Source organism: Perca flavescens, chromosome 17 (genome assembly GCF_004354835.1).
Source record: "Perca flavescens isolate YP-PL-M2 chromosome 17, PFLA_1.0, whole genome shotgun sequence".
Classification (NCBI taxonomy): Eukaryota; Metazoa; Chordata; class Actinopteri; order Perciformes; family Percidae; genus Perca; species Perca flavescens.
Genome location: NC_041347.1, coordinates 2,461,048 through 2,480,649, shown reverse-complemented (window position 1 = coordinate 2,480,649; position 19,602 = coordinate 2,461,048). Strand labels below are relative to the sequence as shown.

The 19,602-nt window shown below is 42.1% G+C and overlaps 1 protein-coding gene across 5 annotated transcripts in view; it reads left to right on the top strand.

Moving 5' to 3' along the window:
• The window catches only part of cpeb3 (cytoplasmic polyadenylation element binding protein 3), a 52,019-nt gene that overhangs the window by 24,739 nt on the left and 7,678 nt on the right, over positions 1 to 19,602 (top strand). For 3 of the 5 annotated variants that reach the window (XM_028603274.1, XM_028603273.1, XM_028603272.1), the window contains exons 5-7: positions 4,452 to 4,475; positions 7,105 to 7,272; positions 8,777 to 8,866. In XM_028603274.1, coding sequence (XP_028459075.1) covers positions 4,452 to 4,475; positions 7,105 to 7,272; positions 8,777 to 8,866 — 282 coding nt within the window. The remainder of the gene's footprint in view (positions 1 to 4,451; positions 4,476 to 7,104; positions 7,273 to 8,776; positions 8,867 to 19,602) is intronic. The other 2 variants (XM_028603275.1, XM_028603271.1) reach the window with 1 other exon arrangement.

The following is a 19,602-nucleotide window of genomic DNA, read 5'->3' as shown; positions in this document are numbered from 1 at the left end:
TTGGCCATGTCCTGGAGTTCTTTTAGGGCCAATCATGTTTCCCATCTTTTTGTTCAAACCTCAGCTAAATATCAAGGATGTCTGGACTGACTGGTGATCAAACCAAATCACAGAAGCTCTAGTTTTTGACATGTTCAGTCAGCCTACGGGGTATAAAAATGGCTAAAGGCCGAGGATATGTAACATACAAAAAAAGTTTCTCGATTTAAGAAGTTAAGTGGTGCACCTTCCTCATTTTGTTCTTTTCATCACTTATCCTCGGAACACATTGATGTTAAACTGTTGTGTCATGGGATTACACTCAGACAAGCACAGATCTGTCCAGATCTTCCAAGTCTGTCAGAACTGGCTCCCTCCACTGTAGCCTGTCGATGTGTGTAGACAGGGAAGCTTTGGTTTCAACTTTAAAAGTGTCTTACTCAGTGTTTCTCCTTCATTTCGTCCCATTAGCTTTGAGGCTTCCCGCTGTGAGAATCTGAAAGGGCTCTGCTTTCTTCGGATGATGTTAGCACTTGAAGTGAAGAAGAAAGGATGGAGAGTAGTAAGCATAGCGCCTCTATTCAGATGTATTGGTGTTGTTAACTTGACAGCTTAGTGGAAGTGTCTGAGGCTTTGAAGCCAAGCAGAGCAGGAGACCTCAAACTCATCATGCCCAGAGGAATCACCCACTTTCTTTTCAGACATTCTCTCTCTCTCTCTCTCTCTCTCTCTCTCTCTCTCTCTCTCTCTCTCTCTCTCTCTCTCTCTCTCTCTCTTTCTCTCGCTCTCCCCCAGACACCCAACAGTTTGAAGTTGGTACTTATTCTTAACCCTCACTTTTCCCTTTCCTTCTCTCCCTCGTGGGTTTTATTCTCTCTCACTGAGACATCTGACGCTTCCCCACATTAACGTCTTCTTCATTTTGCCCTTGTTGCTAGGCGACTTTGTTGCTGCCAAGGCCAGACGGCGAGAGGGCAAAGCTGCAGAGAGGCTGCCCAGGTTTTTTGTTGGATTGGAGAGCCAGATCTTTTTTTAATGAAAACATAGCAAGGGAGAAGAGGCTCAGAGACAATATATTCCCAGAGAGAAGCCAGAGTCACACAATGGGGCTCTCACAATGCAAAGGCCCATATTGGTTTTTGAAGCGACGGGTTTGCTTTGTGACTGATGCGTGTGGAGGAGCAGGAGGATCTGTTTAGACTGTGTTACCCCTCTGCTGTTTGTTTGAATGTGCCCAGTCTTAAAGGGGGTAGGTGGGGAGTTTTGTGTGGTTGTATGAGGTACTTTTCCATTGTCAGTGTATTACTACCTACAGTAGATGGCTGGAGAACCGACACGGAAGCTAAGCAATGTACTGCTGTGGACGGGGTAAACCTATTTAAACCTAAAACAATCAGTTTAAGCGTACGCCGTATTTAAAATATTTTCACCGTGGCCAGGTTGGGTCAGTGGGTAGAGCAGGCGCACATATACTGAGAGGTTTATGCCTCGATGAAGAGGTCCAAGGTTCAAATCCGACCTGTGACGATTTCCTGCATGTCTTCTCCCCTTTCTCACCTAGCTGTCCTGTCAAATTAAAAGTGGAAAAGCCACCAGATTTCTTTGACAAAAACAGCTGTTTTACCTCGTAGTACACAGGAGATGCTGGTGTACCGCTGCCTCAATCAGTTTGTTAGTTTGTGTTATTGTGTGACTTTGGTGTTTTTAAGGGGTGCCTTTGCATTTACAAAAGTCACACAACTAACCGATCAAGGCAGCAGTAGACAAGCAAGACCCGTGTTTACGAGGTACTGTACAATTACAGTTTTTGTCAACAGAGTCTGGTGGCTTTGAAGAGAGTTTAGATGGATGTGCTTCAATTCCCCCTCGGGAAAGGGCTGTCTGACGTCAAAGTAAAGCGGTAAATATTCTAAATATAGCGTACACTTAAACTGATATAGATGTTTTTAGGTGGGCCTTTTTTTAGGTGGCTAAAATCCATTTAGCTGCTGCCCCGTCCAAAGCTTCCGTGCCTGTACTCCTGCCTGATTCTCTAAACTGGGGGCGTGCCCGCTGCCACCTACTGTAGCTAATACACTGATAATGGATAAGTACATTATACAACTCTACTTCAAAAACTCTGAACTATCACTTTAAGCCACATGTTGCCTCCTGTGTGGCTTGCATTCAGCAGATTCAGTTTGAGCTGAACTCAAACACAATCCTTAAACAAGATGTTGTGTTTTTGCACATAAAACCTGAGCTACATTGAGCATGAAAGTTCATTTTTCGATCTTGGAAAAAGAGGTATGACTCAAAGTATATGTATTTGGAGCTTTTGAATGCATCTCATGGTCTTCCTCAGTGGATGGAATTTACTGTGGTGTCATGGCTGTCATCCTGTGACCTACTGTACCTATGGAAATTGATAACAGTGGTAGCATGTATATGGGGAGAAGACAGTAAGATGCAATTGGAAAAAGCTGCTAAGTGGACCTTGATGAACTGGAAAGGATTATAGCCACTCCAATGTCCTATAACCAGTGTTGTAATGTAACAAAGTACAAATACTTCACTACCTTAAGTAGAATTTTTACGTATCTGTACTTTACTTCGTTATTTATATTTCTGGAAACTTTTACTTTTAGTCCACTACATTTCCCCTAAGCATCTTAGTTACTACAAAATAAAATCAGAAGAATTTTATTACACTGAAAAAAAGGAGGTTTGGCGAATCATTGCTCCTAAATTGCCAAGATAATGCACGCTCCATTCCAGTTGGTGACGTGATGCCTGTTTGTGGCCAAGTGGCAAAGAAAGAAAGAAAAAAAAAAAAAACATAGGCAAAAACTAAAGAAGAAGAGGAGGAAGCATAATGACTGATAGCGTCATGGAAGCACCTGGTGCAAGCTCTGCCGCCATGGTAACAGACGATGACCACCCCGACAACAGTGGTGATGAAGATAACGTTACACACCTTTGGCCATAAAGTTCATAATCAAAGTTTTTTTTTTTACTTTTACTTCTAATACTTAAGTACATTTAATATCAGAAATTTGCTATGGATACTTAAGTACTGTTAATATCAGATACTTTAAGACTTTTACTCAAGTAATATTCTAAAAGGAGACTTTAACTTCTACCAAAGTCATTTTCTAGTAAGATACTTGTACTTTTACTCAAGTATTGCTTTTGAGTACTTTATACAAGACTGCCTATAACTAGCCCATTCCTGAGCTTTCAAGTGAACATCCTGGTCTTTTTCAGTGGATGGCGTTGGCATAGTTTTCAACACGTAAGCTAAGTGTGATAGCGTGGTTGTATAAGGGGGGAAAACTGTGAAATGCGAAGAAAAACTTCAGAAGAAGCTAATAAACATGGACAATGGACATTGACTAACTGGAAATAATGTAGCTCCTTCTGACAAAAAAGAATCTGAACTCGAGATCCATTTACTGCTTTTGACTGCATCTCATGGTCTTCCTCAGCGGATGGAGATTGCTCAGTTGTCATGGACCTTGGATCACGTGATAACAGTCCTATATAGGGAGGAGACCATGAAATGTGGTTGAAGGCTCTGGAAAAAGCTAGTGAGTGGGCCTTGAGTCCTGATTTTATTAGTCCTAAATGAGCTACATTGTTTCCAGTTAGTCCAAAACTACATTTGAGAAATGTGCACCGATAACACCTGTACAATTTACAATTGTTATCTTTATTTCTTTGATTTCTTTTTGAGTCTACTGCAGTGAAACGATCATTGAAAATCCCCAAAAAGACAAGGCGCAGGTCATTTTTGTGACCAGCTGATTCGATGTGGTCACGACGCTGTACCTTCAGCTTGCCATAGATTTAGATCCCTTCTACCCTGACATCATAGTGTGTACTCCACTGCCAACCCCCTCTCTGCATGTCATCCTCCATCCCCAGCTTTCCTCTCGTGTGGGAAGTTTCCACTCGCACCTGGCCTGCCATACCTAACCTGGGAGTGACTTTTAATATTTCACCGAGGCCATGATAATGACTAACCTGCTCCACCTCCAGTCCTGCATGCACACAGCTTTATGGCCTCGTTTGTGAATACTCACAGAGGATTATCACAAACGCGAGCTATTGTGGGTTCATTAAACTGAGATATCACGGTCTCTGGATACGGGGCATTATGCTGCCTAATATCTCGGCCATTTCCGGGCCTAAAACTGCCACCCCGCCCCCCCTCCCCCAGCATCTGCATGCATTTGTTGCCAAGGCAGGTGCAGCAGGTTTACTGTGGCCTGGTGCTGGTGCCAGCCTGCGATAATCATCCTCCTCCCTTTGCCGAAAGCTTAGGTGTGGCCACCTGTGGTTTCTCAGTTGCCTTAGCGATGTTTCTGGTTTTGATGTATTTCCACAAAAAGCCATGTCTCTATATCTTTTTTCCTACCCTTGTTCCTGATCCCAACCCTTTGTCTCTCCTTGTGTCTCTCCTTCCCCCCACCCACTGTGCTGTCAAGCAGCCCGGAGCTATGGCCGCAGAAGAGGTAACGTGTGGCATTTTCTCGGGGGTTCTAATTGCCATGGCGGTCTTAGTGTCGTGTCACTATCTGCTTTTATCATCTGTGCTGTGATTGATTGAAATCAGATTAATTTTGACGCCCAGTTTTCCATGTTGTGCATCCGATCGACATGGGGCAAGGCTCTGCCAACTGTGTCAATAGGATTCTTGTTTTGCTTGATGGTGAGAGGAAAAAGAAATCTTCTTTGCTTTCTTTTCTTTCCATTCTGAGTCAGTGTTCTACCTGGAATGTTGATAATATGAACAATAGTGCAAATTGTTGTACTGCATAATATAAATTCATCCCAGAGTAAGAGCAGTTCTAAAAACTGTTATTATTTGGTACAACAGTGATGGACTCCATTTCTCCAGTCAATGGCAGCGTGATTCTGCCACCAAGTCAAACCCTAAACCTTTTCAAATATTATAGCGTGTTTAGTTGGAGTGCTTCTAAAATGAATCTGGAGGGTTTCATGAAGATGTACGCTGACTCAGAAGTGATTCATCATCTGAATGGCAAAGATGGGTTGCTCATCTCTGAGTTGATCTGCCTTTTCTTTTCTTTTTTTAACTAAGTCTGTCTTTCTTCAGCAAGGAGGAAAGCTGCTGTATGAGCTGTTTAAGGTCACTGCTGTTATATGTTATAGTTAATGTAGGAGACAGAAGACCGAAAGTGTAGTATTCCTTTATTATGTAAAAATGCAATTGCTTACCACATTTATCAAACAGTCAAATTAGGGCTGGGCAATATATCGATATTATATCGATATCGTTATATAAGGCTTGATATCCTATTACATTTTGGATATCGTTTTAACGCAATATGACAAGTGTTGCCTTTTCCTGTTTTAAAAGGCTACATTACTGTAAAGTGATGTCATTTTGTGTTCGATTATTTGCCTTTACCCACTTAGTCAATATACACACATTACTGATGAAAATATTATGTGAAAGCACCAAATGACAACCCTACAATATCGCCGCAATATCGATTCGTGATGTTTTTGGTCAAATATATATGGTGATGTTTGATTTTTCTCCATGTCGCCCTAAGTCAAATATTAACCCTGCTAAAGAAAGAGAGACAAATGTGGTTCCACTGCATAGAACACCCATATTACATTTGGACAAGCAACACACCACAATCGGAAAATACACAAGATATTGCTCCGACATGGCTGCAGCAGTGGAAGGCTGCCAGTGGAAAACCCAGTTTGTTAAAGGAGAATTCCGGTCAATTTCAACACGTAGATCTGTTGTTTGTACAGTTGGAGTACTGTCAGTAGCGAGAAAAACGAAAACAATCAGTGTTGCCTACACCGTGCTATCCTCCTGCTAGCGTTAGCACCCAGGAGGCTGAAACAGTTTTAAACATGCTTTTAGCCTCTTAACATGTCATTACAAGTGCCTACCCATGTGAAGGGATTCCTTCTGAGTGAACACAGTGAATATGGTTGCAGTAGATGTGAAAGAAATACGAGTTCTGCTAATTCAGCTCTGTTTGGTTCTGGTGTTGAGACGGCAAGACTTAGGGACCGTCTACAGAGATACAACAAAAATATTTATTGATTTAATGATTAAATAAGGTAGTGTCTCCAAACTTGCCTCAATTATAACTTGTCTCCTGCTAGTTGTACTAACAGCACTTACTTTAAAAAAATAAGCATATGCCTATTTTTGAAAATATTTTTGTATCTCTTTTCGGTGTTGTAGTTTGTAGACGGTCCCTAAGCACTCGTCTTGCCGTCTCGACACCGGAACTAAACAGAGCTGAATTAGCAGAACTCGTATGCATTTCTTTCACATCTACTGCAGCCATATTCACTGTGTTCACTCGGAAGGAATCACTTCACATGGTTAGGCACTTGTAATGACATTTTGAACATGTTAAGAGGCTAAAAGCACGTTTAAAACTTGCCCCGTTTCAGCCTCCTGGGTGCTAACTTTAGCAGGAGGATAACACGGTGTAGGCGGCACCGATTGTTTCCGTTTTTCTTGCTACTGACAGCACTCCAGATCTACAAACAACAGAGCTACGTGTTGAAATCGACCGGAATTCTCCTTTAAGATGTGTCCGACAAGGAGAGAATACCATAGCCATGCTCATTACTGATTGATCAACAGCGCCTCCATTCTCCTTCTGTGCTGCAGTTCAGCAGGTCAGAAAGACTGGTATTTTAATGAGGATAGAGTCACCAGGAAGTTCCCAAGATGACATTATGATATCATGATTGTGATTTTATACATACTGTGGACAAAAGCATGCCCACACGCAGACATTACACCCTCAGGCGATTGTTGGAAATCTGTTTTTCTTCTTTTTTCCACAAGACTTTTGGAACCTGGGAATTGCTATACGTTTATGGGTGTCCACATACTTTTGGCCATATAGTGTTTTAATATTTTTTTATGAGTTTCTTTTTTTTTAAATATGTTTTATCTCAATATCCAAAGTGATTCCACTGCAGTAATAGTTTCCAGATGGGATTAATTCATTAATTCATCCATCTGTCGCACTCTCCCTCCCTTTTTACTTCACACTCTCGTACCTCTCTGTCTGTCCCCCCCCCCCCCATCTGTCTTCCTGGTGTCCTTCTCTTCTCCTCTCCTCCCAGGTCGCTCCTGTCTTTTCCCCTTTGAAGACGGTTTCCTCGACGACGGTCACGGGGACCCCACCTTGACCCCTGGCCTGAACTCGCCCACCCGCTGTCAGAACGGAGAGAGGATGGAGCGCTACTCCAGGAAGGTCTTTGTCGGAGGCCTCCCCCCTGACATAGACGAAGGTAAACAAAGGATCCGTTTTTTTTTCCCTTTTTTTTTTTTTTTCTTTCATTTAGTCACCTAGAGAAAGGTTTTCACTTAACTTCAGGTTCTTTTTTGTTAGTATCTCCCTGCTGCAGATTTATACTGATGCATAAAGTATAGTACATTCACAACTGGAAGCCTCCCAGTGCAGTCTTTGTTTTTGGCTGTTGGCCACTAACAGTTACGCTGAAGTATTTAAGGCCTTGCTTAAGGGCACCTTGACACCCATTGTTGAGGATATTAATTTAACACACTATTATTAAGCCACGATAAATCACGATAAAAAGAAGCCTGGTTTGGCTGTACAAGTGGAAGCTTTTTACACCAATGACCCCTAATCAAAGAACATTTTTATCAAAGGTAAAGGAATAGTTCAACATTTTAGGAAATACGCTTATTGTCTTTGATACCACTCTCATATGTGTGCGTTGAATTTGAAGCTGCGGCCAGCGGCTGATTAGCTTAGCTTAGCACAAAGACTGGAAAACAGGGGGGAAACTGCCCCCAAGACTTATAGTCTGGCACATAACCCTCGTAAAGCTACAACACACTTGGATGGATTAAACAAACAAGACTTTTTGTTAGCTTTGGACAGAGCCAGGCTAGCTGTTTTCCCCCTGTTTCCAGTCTTTGTGCTAAGCTAAGCTAAGCTAACAGGCTGCCGCAAGAAGACTCACATTTAGTCTTTAGACATGATAGTGATATTGATTTTCTCATCTACTGTAGCTTTCAGCAAGTAAGAATTCGTGTTTTTCCCAAAATGTTAAAGTATTCTTTGGGGAACTGTGACAGTCAATGTTGGCTGTATTAAATTTTCCCACAATTTAACCATTGTAAACTTCTAAAAAATAGCCTCCACATATCACTGGGTCCGCTGTGTGATTTGAAACTTAACACCAACGAGATGTCCCCAAAAACCAGACAGTTTATCGAAGTCAAAGTTACAATGTAACGTGTTGTCCAGACCAGTGCCAAATCACAGTGACTTCTGCTTTAATATGCCTCCGAGAGCTTTTATTTGAACCTTCATAATCAGTAGATTTTTCTACCACTTGCAGAGCTTTAGTGTGTGTGTGACGTCTGTGACCAGTTGCGTCATGGACCTGTAATTGTTTCCACAATCTCTAGAGCATGCCAAAGAGTTTAACGTTAATATGAAATGTTTACTTTGACAATGTGTCTACGCCGTTGAACAAGCACATGATGCACAATACGTGTCCTTAGCTGGCTGAAAAATTCATGAGTTTCCACAGCATGAGTCAGCCCAGTGCAGACTGGATGAGCCCGGCCTGTGTTCCTGTTTAATGCAGTGGCTACTACTGCAGCAGGAACACGGCAAAAAAATAGAAACGGTGTGCCTGTCTCAGCACTGAGTGTGGCTCTGCACCTTTATATGCCTATTGCACAAACAACCACGAATCATGTCATGAAAATAACATTCAAGTCAGTTCATTTTTCTTTTTTTTCCTTTTTTTTTTACAGACGAAATCACCAACAGTTTCCGTCGCTACGGGCACCTGGTGGTAGATTGGCCCCACAAAGCTGAGAGCAAATCCTACTTCCCACCTAAAGGTAACAACAGTTGGTTTCTCAGAGCGTAATCTTTATTTTCCCATCCGACATCAAAGTCTACACCAATAAATAGCACCTTGGGTGCATTGACATTTTAGAGTTTTTTTAGGGAATCATGTTACCCAGAATTCGTGGCTCATGCTGGGCAACATCGGGGCTGTCTGTTTATCTGAGGGACCCCCTGTAGCCATCTCGCAGAAACACGCGCATACACACACACACATATACACACACACACACACACACACACACACACACACACACACACACACACACACACACACACACACACACACACACACACAGTGTATAGATAGATAGATAGAGTCTTTATTGTATAACCCATAGGGTTAATCATTTCATCATCAATCATCTTCTTTTCATGTTCCATAGCACAACAGCACATATGAAAACACATACAACATGTAACACATACAGTACACAAAAAAAACCACATCACATTAGGACAACAACATAGACCCATCAAATGTGAAAACTACAAAGCAACTGAGGTGGTGGTGGCGGTATTAGATTTTGTTCAGCACTGTGATGGTGGTGGGGACTAAACCTTTTTTTTTAAATGGGCTTCAGTCCAGTTCAGTGCTCCGTATCTGCGGCCGGATGGAAGTAGTGTGAAGAATTGATTCAGGGGATGGTCAGTGTCAGCTGCTATTATGATATATATAATGACTCCATAGCTGGCCACCAAGACTTCCGACCCAAGAACTGTTTGCTTGAGTGAGTACCTAAGGAGTGTGGAAGTTTTTCTCCTTTCTGTGCAGCCTCTCGGTTGTCATTTCCAGCCAGGTGATCAGAGTTGCACTTGCAGCACCCTGTTCCAAGCCTCTACATCACTCGCTCTGGCCCGGGTGCTGCTGTGTGTCATATTAGGAAAGCTATTAAAGACGCTCTGGAAATTACTGACATTCCATAGGCAGATGGTAATACGCTGCATCTGGAGGACCTGCGAAAACCTCTGCCAGTTTCTCCCCCACTCTCATTTTTCAACATCCCTTTTTTTTTTTTTTTTTTTATAGCTAGGGAGGATTATTTTGAATAGTCTTGACTCTACTAATATCCAAAGTCAGGAGGAAAAATGCAGCGTCCTTTTAGGGGAATGAATGAGCTTACGGCGGCTGGAGGACGCCGCCATGTAAGGGGAGGAGACATGTGGAGTGGGACTAGTGATCTGTGTAGAATTCATCTCACAAAATGTAACACCCCCCCCCACACACACACACACAACACACACACAAAAACTCCAAGGGAAACTGCTAAAATATCCTGTTCTCCTGTCCTCACACTCTAACCATAATAACTGGCAAGGGAGCTTGGGCAGATGCCCGGTGACAGAGGTCTTTGCACTAATAGCTTCAGGGTTGAGAGCAAGTGCACATCTGTGTGTGTGTGTGTATGTGTGTGTATGTGTGTGTCTGTGTGTGTGTCCTACAGCCGTGTGGAGTGTGTGACGGCTGATTCACAGATGTGGGATTTGCATCAAGAGGTCATCGGCCTCTACTCGTGTTAAACGTCCTTCCAAGCTCGACCGAATGGAAGATGGTTGTCACTTTCCGCCCTGCTTCCCATTAAACTGCCGGGGATGTGTGTCTGTACAGTTACGAAAGGGTTTCAGTTTAGGGATGACTCATATTGTGGCTCAGTCCGACTTTAGTGGCAGGCTAGGACTCATTTGGTACTTTGAGAGAAGTGGTCGACTTGGAGAGTAAGTAGGTAACAGGGATGAACTAACTTTGTTCAATGCTCTTATGTTTTCACAACTACAAAATCATATTTGAACTTTTCCCCTGAATTTGTCGATTCAGATTGTATTGTTCTCTTACGTCACGCGTTGCCAATGCAACTTTTCTTTCTTCGAAGATAGGGGTTATGTGGATATAAATGCGATTTTATGTGTTTTGTCATTTTTGCTAAAGGGAGAGTAGTCAATTTTTTTTCAGGGGAGGGTCTTTCCTCATTGAAGATATATTTTATGACATTCCTTTGCAAGATTTATTGTTTTGTTTTTTAAGTTCTGCAACTTTACTGGTTTGGATCACTCTCACCGCTCCCATCAAGCTCGTTTTCAGTCACAGCAGGCAGCAGTTCTCAGTGAAAAAGCTCTGACGAACCGACGGTAAACTACATGCCCAGCACCAATGCGACTAGTCGGTGAATATAGTGAAGCATTTAACTGCTAAAGAGCCAGATATTTCCCTTGAGGAGTTTGTGGAGACCAAACCGAGCTTTAATAAGCTTTTAGCGTAAATGGTGCCAGAAACAAGTTCCTCTGTGGCTGCTGGATGTGTAAATAGTATGGCTGGGTATCGTTCAAAAACCTTTGACACCGGTACCGAAATCATGACCTCTAAACCGGTTCCTGAACAATACTCTTTTTCGATACCAATTCAAAAAGATTTGACATTTTAATTAAAAGAAATTACAACATTACACGTTAAGCTACAAATCAGTTTTTTTAATTTTCAGCCCCTTTACACCTACGTGAACACGTGATCCCATCTCTGTGCGTAACGTGGTGTTTTTCCTGCCTGCCTCTACGACGTGTAGACAACCAGTCACCAGCATTATTAGATCTTGGTACAAACCTGCTTATTGGCTTACTGAAGCTGATTAAATTTACCCCTTAGGTACAAAAAAAAAACATGGCATTTTGCGATACTTTATACTAAGGAGTCAATTTGGTTGGTGCCTAAAAAGTATTGAAGTCCTAGTAAATGGGCAACACATGCTTGCTAACACATTCACCATGTAATCATTATGAGAAGATAATATGTCAGTGTTGTATTCAGAGCTTGATCCAAAACCGCCAAGTGGTCAAAAAAAATCCCTTTATGCTGCTTTAAAATGATTAAACCTGTGAACAATATACAACAACGCACCCCTATTTGATTGATGCTGCGTTTTTGATTTGCCCACTCTTTAAAAATGTGGGCTCAATAAGCTCTGGTTACTATGGTGCTGTTGCTCACACATACTCCTATCATCCCAACGCTGTCGTCACTGTTGTTGCCAATAAGCCTGAAATGTTAGGGAGCTATTTCTGTCTGTCGTGATTGGGGATAGAGGAAGGAGGAGGAGAAGGAGGAGGTAATGCTGTCAGTTTGCTGGAGCCTGAGCGCTGGGAGCTATAAACTGCTACAAATGCTGAGGCTCGCGTCATGCTGCAATAACAGTGTGTCAGACTTGTTTAAGGGCCTCAAAAGGTTACGAACGAAGTTTGCTTTTGACCGCAACCCCTCATTATCAGATTTTGTTTTTTTTATGAAGTTGTAAGGGCAAAATGTACATCCCAAACTCAAAAGAAGTCAGTATTTTCTCTTTTCCATTTAGTAAAAGGAATGCAGCAAGGCTCAAATAATGGCAGCAATGACATGCTGCAGGGGTGATTTCATTTTCTTTTCTTTTTTTTTTGTATTTATTTAAGTGGGTTGGCACAGGGGGGACCAATAATCATTCAGGGGTGGCCCGGGGGATACAGGAAATATTGGAAAGGATAAAACATGACATTCATTATTAATTTCTAATTAATTTTTAAACAAATTGTATATCTGAATACACATTTTCTACAGGCTCAGTCTGCCACTTTAAAAAAAAAAATCCAATTCCAGTGCTGGTTCCATGGTATCAGAATTTTGGATATTCATCATGGAAACATGAATTGGTCATGTGACAAGTGCTGCGTAAATTCGCAGAACAGGCAGCCAAGTGACAGTACTCTCTGGTCCAATGGAAATCACAATTGTCAGATTGACAGCACTGGATTTGGGTGGGCACCAGGGGGGCCAATCATATTTTGGGGGGGCCCCTGCTGCTGTGGCAACAATCATAGTGTTGCATCTTACTGCATTACTCAGGCCTCGATTTCTCTTTTCACCCTTGTGCTCGGATTATATGCAAAAAGTAACTAGGCTACTTCAAATTGAGGTGATTAGCGACGCTTGATTTCACCTCTCCTCTACTCTTATCACTGACTACGCTGTCTCCAATCGCCTAAAAGCCTCAGGGCCTGTTTGTTTTCAGGAGAGCAGATGTTTGCGTCTCCCTCCATCCATCCTCTGCTAAGCCTTCTTTTCCTTCTGCAGTCAGCAGTTGGTCTGTTTATATTTTGGGGCAGAGTTACAGCCCCCTGCAGATTTCTTTCTCTCTACCCTCGTGGGATAGATAGTACATGGAGGGTTGGCTTCACCTGTGTTTTCAATGAAAACAGCTTTCTGTAGGTTTGCTCTCTTGTTTGCTCCCATGTTTCTCTGATGGCGAGTGGCCAAGTTATCTCTCAATCATTCTGGTCACTTGGACCAAAACATGTCTGTGTCCCCGCCCATGTGAAATAAATCTGCGGACACGTGTCTGGGTATGAAAAGATAAGCCGGGATTTAAATGTCACTGTTAAAGCCAGGGAGATGCACATTGTGACTGTGCAGTATATCTAGTCATCGTGGATTGGAATTTTAGCAAAGTCAACACAGGGTTCAGTTGACGAGGTAATGGAGAGCATAGGATAGCAGGGTGTGATATGTGGCTAAAGTTGAGCGAAAGCTAGCACCAGGTACCAAACTTTGACTCAGCAGTTTATTTTTAGACCAGCAAGACCATCTGGGTTCAGAACTCAAAAGTCAATGAGATAATTTCCTGGGAGTTTTGAATTTTCCAGAAAGCACTCAAAGGCATCATTTGACATTTTGGGAAAGAAACGTATTCACTTAATTGGCGAGAGTTAGCTGAGAGGATCGATACCCCCTCTCATATCTGTATAGTAAATATAAAGCTACCGTCAGGAGCAAGTTAGCTTAGCACAAATACCTAAAAAAGCTAGCTAGCTAGCTATAACATTCAATCAGTGAGCTTTAGAGAAACTGATGGCTACATTTTTTGTTACCTTTGGACAGAGCCAGGCTAGTCGTTTCCCCCTGTTTCCAGTGTTAATGCTACGCTAACCGGCTTCATATTGAACATACAGAATGAAAGTGTCTCAGCTAACTCACCATTAATACCTGTCTCCCATTTAAAGTTAAGCCGAGCCTAATGCTAGTGACTGAAATTTGACAAATAGTCTTGAGGTTGCTGTTGAGGTAGCTGTTTCTCTCCTCATGAGTCAAACTGCTGGCCTCCGTTAGAGGAAAGACTCTGTCCTGCATGAGGTCATCGGTTTGTCTGCGCAACCCACGAGGCACTCTGCCTATCGTTTGTCTGCAAACAGCGCTCTTTTAGGTTGGAAAATGCTGCGGGTGTACGTATTCCCTCCCCCCCTGGACAGTGCTGGGTGCTCAGCAGCAAAGCCCTATAAATCTCAGGCACGAGCCACTGCAGATCTGCGCTCTCCTCCCGCGGTGTAAGCCTCTGCACTGCGCAAGGCTGATGGAAAAAGACAGATCCTCAGCACCCAACGGACTAAATATTAAAGTGGCATAGAGCCCTATGGAATCTGGTAGAGTCTGCTTTAATGCGAGGCCGTGCCAGAATTCATTCTACTATGCACACACTGACTGATCTCCTCTGTGTATCTGCTGTTCAGGCTATAGATCATAAAGACATAATGGGCCCTGATGGAACAGGACAGTACAATTTGATACGACACAAGTCAGTGACTTTAAAAACACATAAAAGCAGATGCATTCATATGTTTATAATATTCCAATTATATTGTGCAAAATTGAACTGGAATGCAGTCTATTGGCATGAATTAATTCATATATACAAGAAAAAAGTTTGGACACACCCTCTCATTAAATGCGTTTTTTTATTTATTTTCATGACTATTTACATTGTAGATTCTCACTGAAGGCATCAAAACTATGAATGAACACATATGGAATTATGTAATTAACAAAAAAGTGTGAAATTACTGAAAACATGTATTATATTTTAGATTCTTCAAAGTAGCCACCCTTTGCTTTTTCATTAATAAGGGAAAAAATTCCACTAATTAACCCTGACAAGGCACACCTGTGAAGTGAAAACCATTTCAGGTGACTACCTCATGAAGCTCATTGAGAGAACACCAAGGGTTTGCAGAGTTATCTAAAAAAGCAAAGGGTGGCTACTTTGAAGAAAATATAAGACATGTTTTCAGTTATTTCACACTTTTTTGTTGAGTACATAATTCCATATGTGTTCATTCATAGTTTTGATTCCTTCAGTGAGAATCTAAAATGTAAATAGTCATGAAAATAAAGGAATTTAATTGAATGAGAAGGTGTGTCCAAACTTGTGGCCTGTATTCTGTGTGTATGTATGTATGTATGTATGTATATATATATATATATATATATATATATATATATTTTTTTTTTTTTTTTTTTTTTAAGGTATTTCATTTTATTCCACTAGTAACCCTGATTTCTATTACAGTCAGACATGAAGTTTAGCGTCCTCACTTGTAATGTTCAACTTTACACATTTGAGGGAGGTCATAGCAGTCAACCCCGGGATTTTACACTACTTTCACTGTGAAACTGAGTTCAGCACATGGAAAATATTGACTGTCTGACTGTCCAGGCCTCTTGATTCAGTTTGGTCACTTTCTAACAGTTAAAGTAGCAGCTTTGCGTCGGTCTCCCCATGCCCTCAAACTCTCTGTTTGTATGGCACTCCATGCTAGGAGTAAGTAACTCCTTCATGCTGCTTCTCTCTTTCTCTGCCTACCTTTTCTCACTCCCCCCTCCCCCCCTCTCTTTCCATCGGTCTCATCCCCCCCTCTCTCCTCTCTCTCGCTCTCTCTCCCTCCCTCCCTCCCTCCCTCCCTCCCGCCCTGGGTCATGGAACACGTTGTTCCCTCCTTCAGACTGTATGAGCTGCTGGCTATCTCGGCCGTTTGTGTGTGTGTGTGTGTGTGTGTGTGTGTGTGTGTGTGTGTGTGTGTGTGTGTGTGTGTGTGTGTGTGTGTGTGTGTGTGTGTGTGTGTGTGTGTGTGTGTGTGTGTGTGTGTGTGACTGCAGTTGTTTTTCTCTGGGGGGTGGATGTCAGAGCTGAACCACATGATTTCTCCCAATGACAAACCCTCTTTATGTAACCCAGCAACATCGAGACAGGCGTCTTATGTCAGGTGATGACGAGGCACTTGGACAAAGATGACGATGCACAAAATCCTCTTTATTCCATATTTGCTGGCTCCGTGTTGACCAGTTACAAAAAGACAGCGATTAGCCGGGTCACTTAAAGCAGGTGATTGCAATATCAGTTTTGCATTGTGAATATTTTAGTTTTGCCCCGTGATGGTACAGCTTGTTATTAGAGAAAACATTTCCACATACATATATACATATCCACACCAAGGTTATTAGCCTGTTACTTGACTTTACAAGGCTCATAATAACAACTGCTAAAAAAAACTTTTAATTAGTAAGGGCCTCTGTGGTTACTTTGCATAATACTACAATCGTTCAACCGTGTATATGCTAATGTGTTAGCATGCCGTAGAATCTGATATCGATCCAAAAGGGACATAATATAAAATTCATAATTATGGTGTCCATGTTGCCATCACTTTCAGAGTTTCAGTCCTCTCGAGTACACACAGACCTGCTTCTCCATACTCGCTGCCTTTTTTTCTTACTGTCATTGTTGCAGTTATTATGTTTTATTTTCTGTTGTTGACACGTTCATTTACCTTGGGGGCCTTGTGAAGTACTTAGCAGCCTATTAAGTGAGGTAAATATGGTGGTCATTTTTTATTTTAGGCTGTAAATAGATTTATGTTGGCAGAATTAACACCTAATAAAACCCATTGCAGACCACTGGATGTGTGGCACTAGCAGAGCACATTCTTGAGTTCATAGTTAGGGTTTATATCCGTATGGCTATTCTTATTTCCTATTTCCCCTGCGTCCAAAATTCCATTAACTATCAATGGTCCTTGATGTATAGATTTTAGGGCTGCGACTAACAATAATTTATAATGTCTACTGGTCTGATCTGTTTGTTTTCTTGATTCGTCAAAGAAAATAGTGAACAATGCCTGTTACAATTTCCAGGAGCCCAAAGTGATGTCTTCCAATGGCTTTTTGTAAAAAATATAATAGGAAAAGCAGTTTCAAATCAAAACATACTTGACATATATATATATATATATACAGTGGGGGAAATAAGTATTTGACCCCTTGCTGATTTTGCAGGTTTGCCCACTTACAAAGAATGCAAAAATCTACAATTTTAATCATATGTACATTCTAACAGTGAAAGACAGAATCCCAAAGAAAATTCCAGAAAATCACATCATATGAATTTATTAAAATTGATAACCATCTGATGAGGAAAAACAAGTATTTGACCCCCTGGACAAACAGCATGTTAATATTTTGTAGAAAAGCCATTATTGGCCAGCACAGATGTCAAACGGTTTTTATAGTTGGTGACAAGGTTTGTGCACATTTCGGCAGGGATGTTGGCCCACTCCTCCCTGCAGACAGCCTCCAAATCATTCAGGTTCCGAGGTTGTCGCCTGGCAACTCGAATTTTAAGCTCCCTCCAAAGATTTTCAATCGGATTCAGGTCTGGAGACTGGCTAGGCCACTCCATAACCTTGATGTGCTTCTTCTTCAGCCACTCTTTTGTTGCTTTGGCCGTGTGCTTAGGGTCGTTGTCGTGCTGAAACACCCATCCTCGACCCATCTTCAGCTCTCTCAGTGAGGGAAGGAGATGTCGGTCCAGAATTCCACGATACATGGCCCCGTCCATCCTCCCCTCAATACGATGGAGTTGTCCCGTCCCCTTGGCTGAAAAGCACCCCCAAAGCATGATGTTGCCACCACCATGCTTGACGGTGGGGATGGTGTTCTTTGGGTTGTACTCGGTGTTCTTTGCCCTCCAAACACGACGAGTTGAGTTGAGGCCAAAAGTTCTATTTTGGTCTCATCTGACCACATCACCTTCTTCCAGGCCTCTTCTGAGTCGTCCAGGTGGTGAATGGCGAACTTCATGCGGGCCTGTACATGTTTCTTCTTGAGCAGGGGGACCTTTGCGTGCGCTGCAGGATTTCAATCCATGACGGCGTAGTGTGTTACCAACCGCTTTTTTTTGTAACTGTGGTCCCAGCTGCCTTCAGTTGATTCATCAGTTCCCCCTTGTGGTTTTGGGATGATTCCCCACCGTTCGCATGATCAGGGACACCCCACGAGGCAAGATCTTGTATGGAGGCCCAGACCGAGGGAGGTTGGCGGTTGTGTGGTGCTTCTTCCATTTCCTGATAACTGCACCGACAGTTGATCTTTTCTCTCCAAGTTGCTTTCCGATTCTCTTGTAGCCCATCCCAGCCTTGTGCAGATCAACAATCTTGTCCCTGATGTCCGAGAAAGCTCTTTGGTCTTGCCCATGGTAGTGATGTTGGATGCTGGTTGTTTGGGTGTTCACAGGTGTCTTTTATACAGGTAACGAGGTGAGGCAGGTATATTTGATGTAGATAATTGGTTCGGATTGGGGCTGTGTCTTAAAGAAAGACTAACTGGCTTGTAGGAGCCAGAATACTTGCTGTTTGTCCAGGGGGTCAAATACTTGTTTTTCCTCATCAGATGGTTATCAATTTTAATAAATTCATATGATGTGATTTTCTGGAATTTTCTTTGGGATTCTGTCTTTCACTGTTAGAATGTACATATGATTAAAATTGTAGATTTTTGCATTCTTTGTAAGTGGGCAAACCTGCAAAATCAGCAAGGGGTCAAATACTTATTTCCCCCACTGTATATATATATATATTCAAGAAGCTGGAACCAGTTAATGTGTTGCATTTATGCCTGGAAAAATGAACAATTCTCAAAGCAGTTGCTGATATATTTTCCATATATCCACTTAATTAACTGACTAAAAGTTTAAGCTCTAATTCAATTAGGGTTTTTTTTGTTTGGTGGACGCCATTAGAAATTCTGTGTTTGGATCCTATTTCACATTTGGCCACTAATCTGTGCACACGCAGGGTCTAATAACCCTTCAAAGTCATCAGAGTGTAACACTAGCTAGAGAGTGACTGAAGACAGCGAGTGGTGTAGGAACAAAGCAGTGAATCACAGAAATAAAACGTTAGAAACGCAACGGAAGCAAGCATCTTACTATCGTTAACGTTATCCACGTTCTTAAAAGCCTGAAAGTCGGAAGTTAGAACGGAAGTACAAAGAGTCGTTCCTATGAAGATGATACACCGTCTCGTCTTGACTCTTCGGGGTTACCCCTATGTAACATTGAAGCTTCTTTAGACCACTTTGTGATCTGCAGAATTGTTTGCTGATATGGATGACATTCGCATCTATATCAGCAAACAATTCTGAAAGCAATGTGTATGAAACGAATGTCAGAAAGACAACACGTCCCGTCATTGTGGCAGGACACACATGTCACACACGTCACACCACACAGTCCCACACGCAGACAAAAGCCACTTTCAGAGCAGCAGCTGTTTCGAGGACACATACGCCTGCTTACGCACCTGCTTTTTTTTTTTTTTTTTTTTTTCATTCCACCTTTTTTTCGTCACACGCTCCCACCCTTCCTCCCTCCCTGCCCTGAGACACACTCTCGCTCAGACCTATACACATACCACAGTTGACTAGGTCTGCCGAGTCAGGCTCTTTTTCTCCTCTTTCCCCTCATCTCATCTGCAGCAACTCCGCTCAGGAATGTTACAAGTGAAACATGATAGTTGCACATTTCTCTTTGCCGTTTTTTTTTTTTTTTTTTACATGTGCATTTGTCTGCGTAAGTGCATGCGTATGCATCTTAGGTTGTATGTG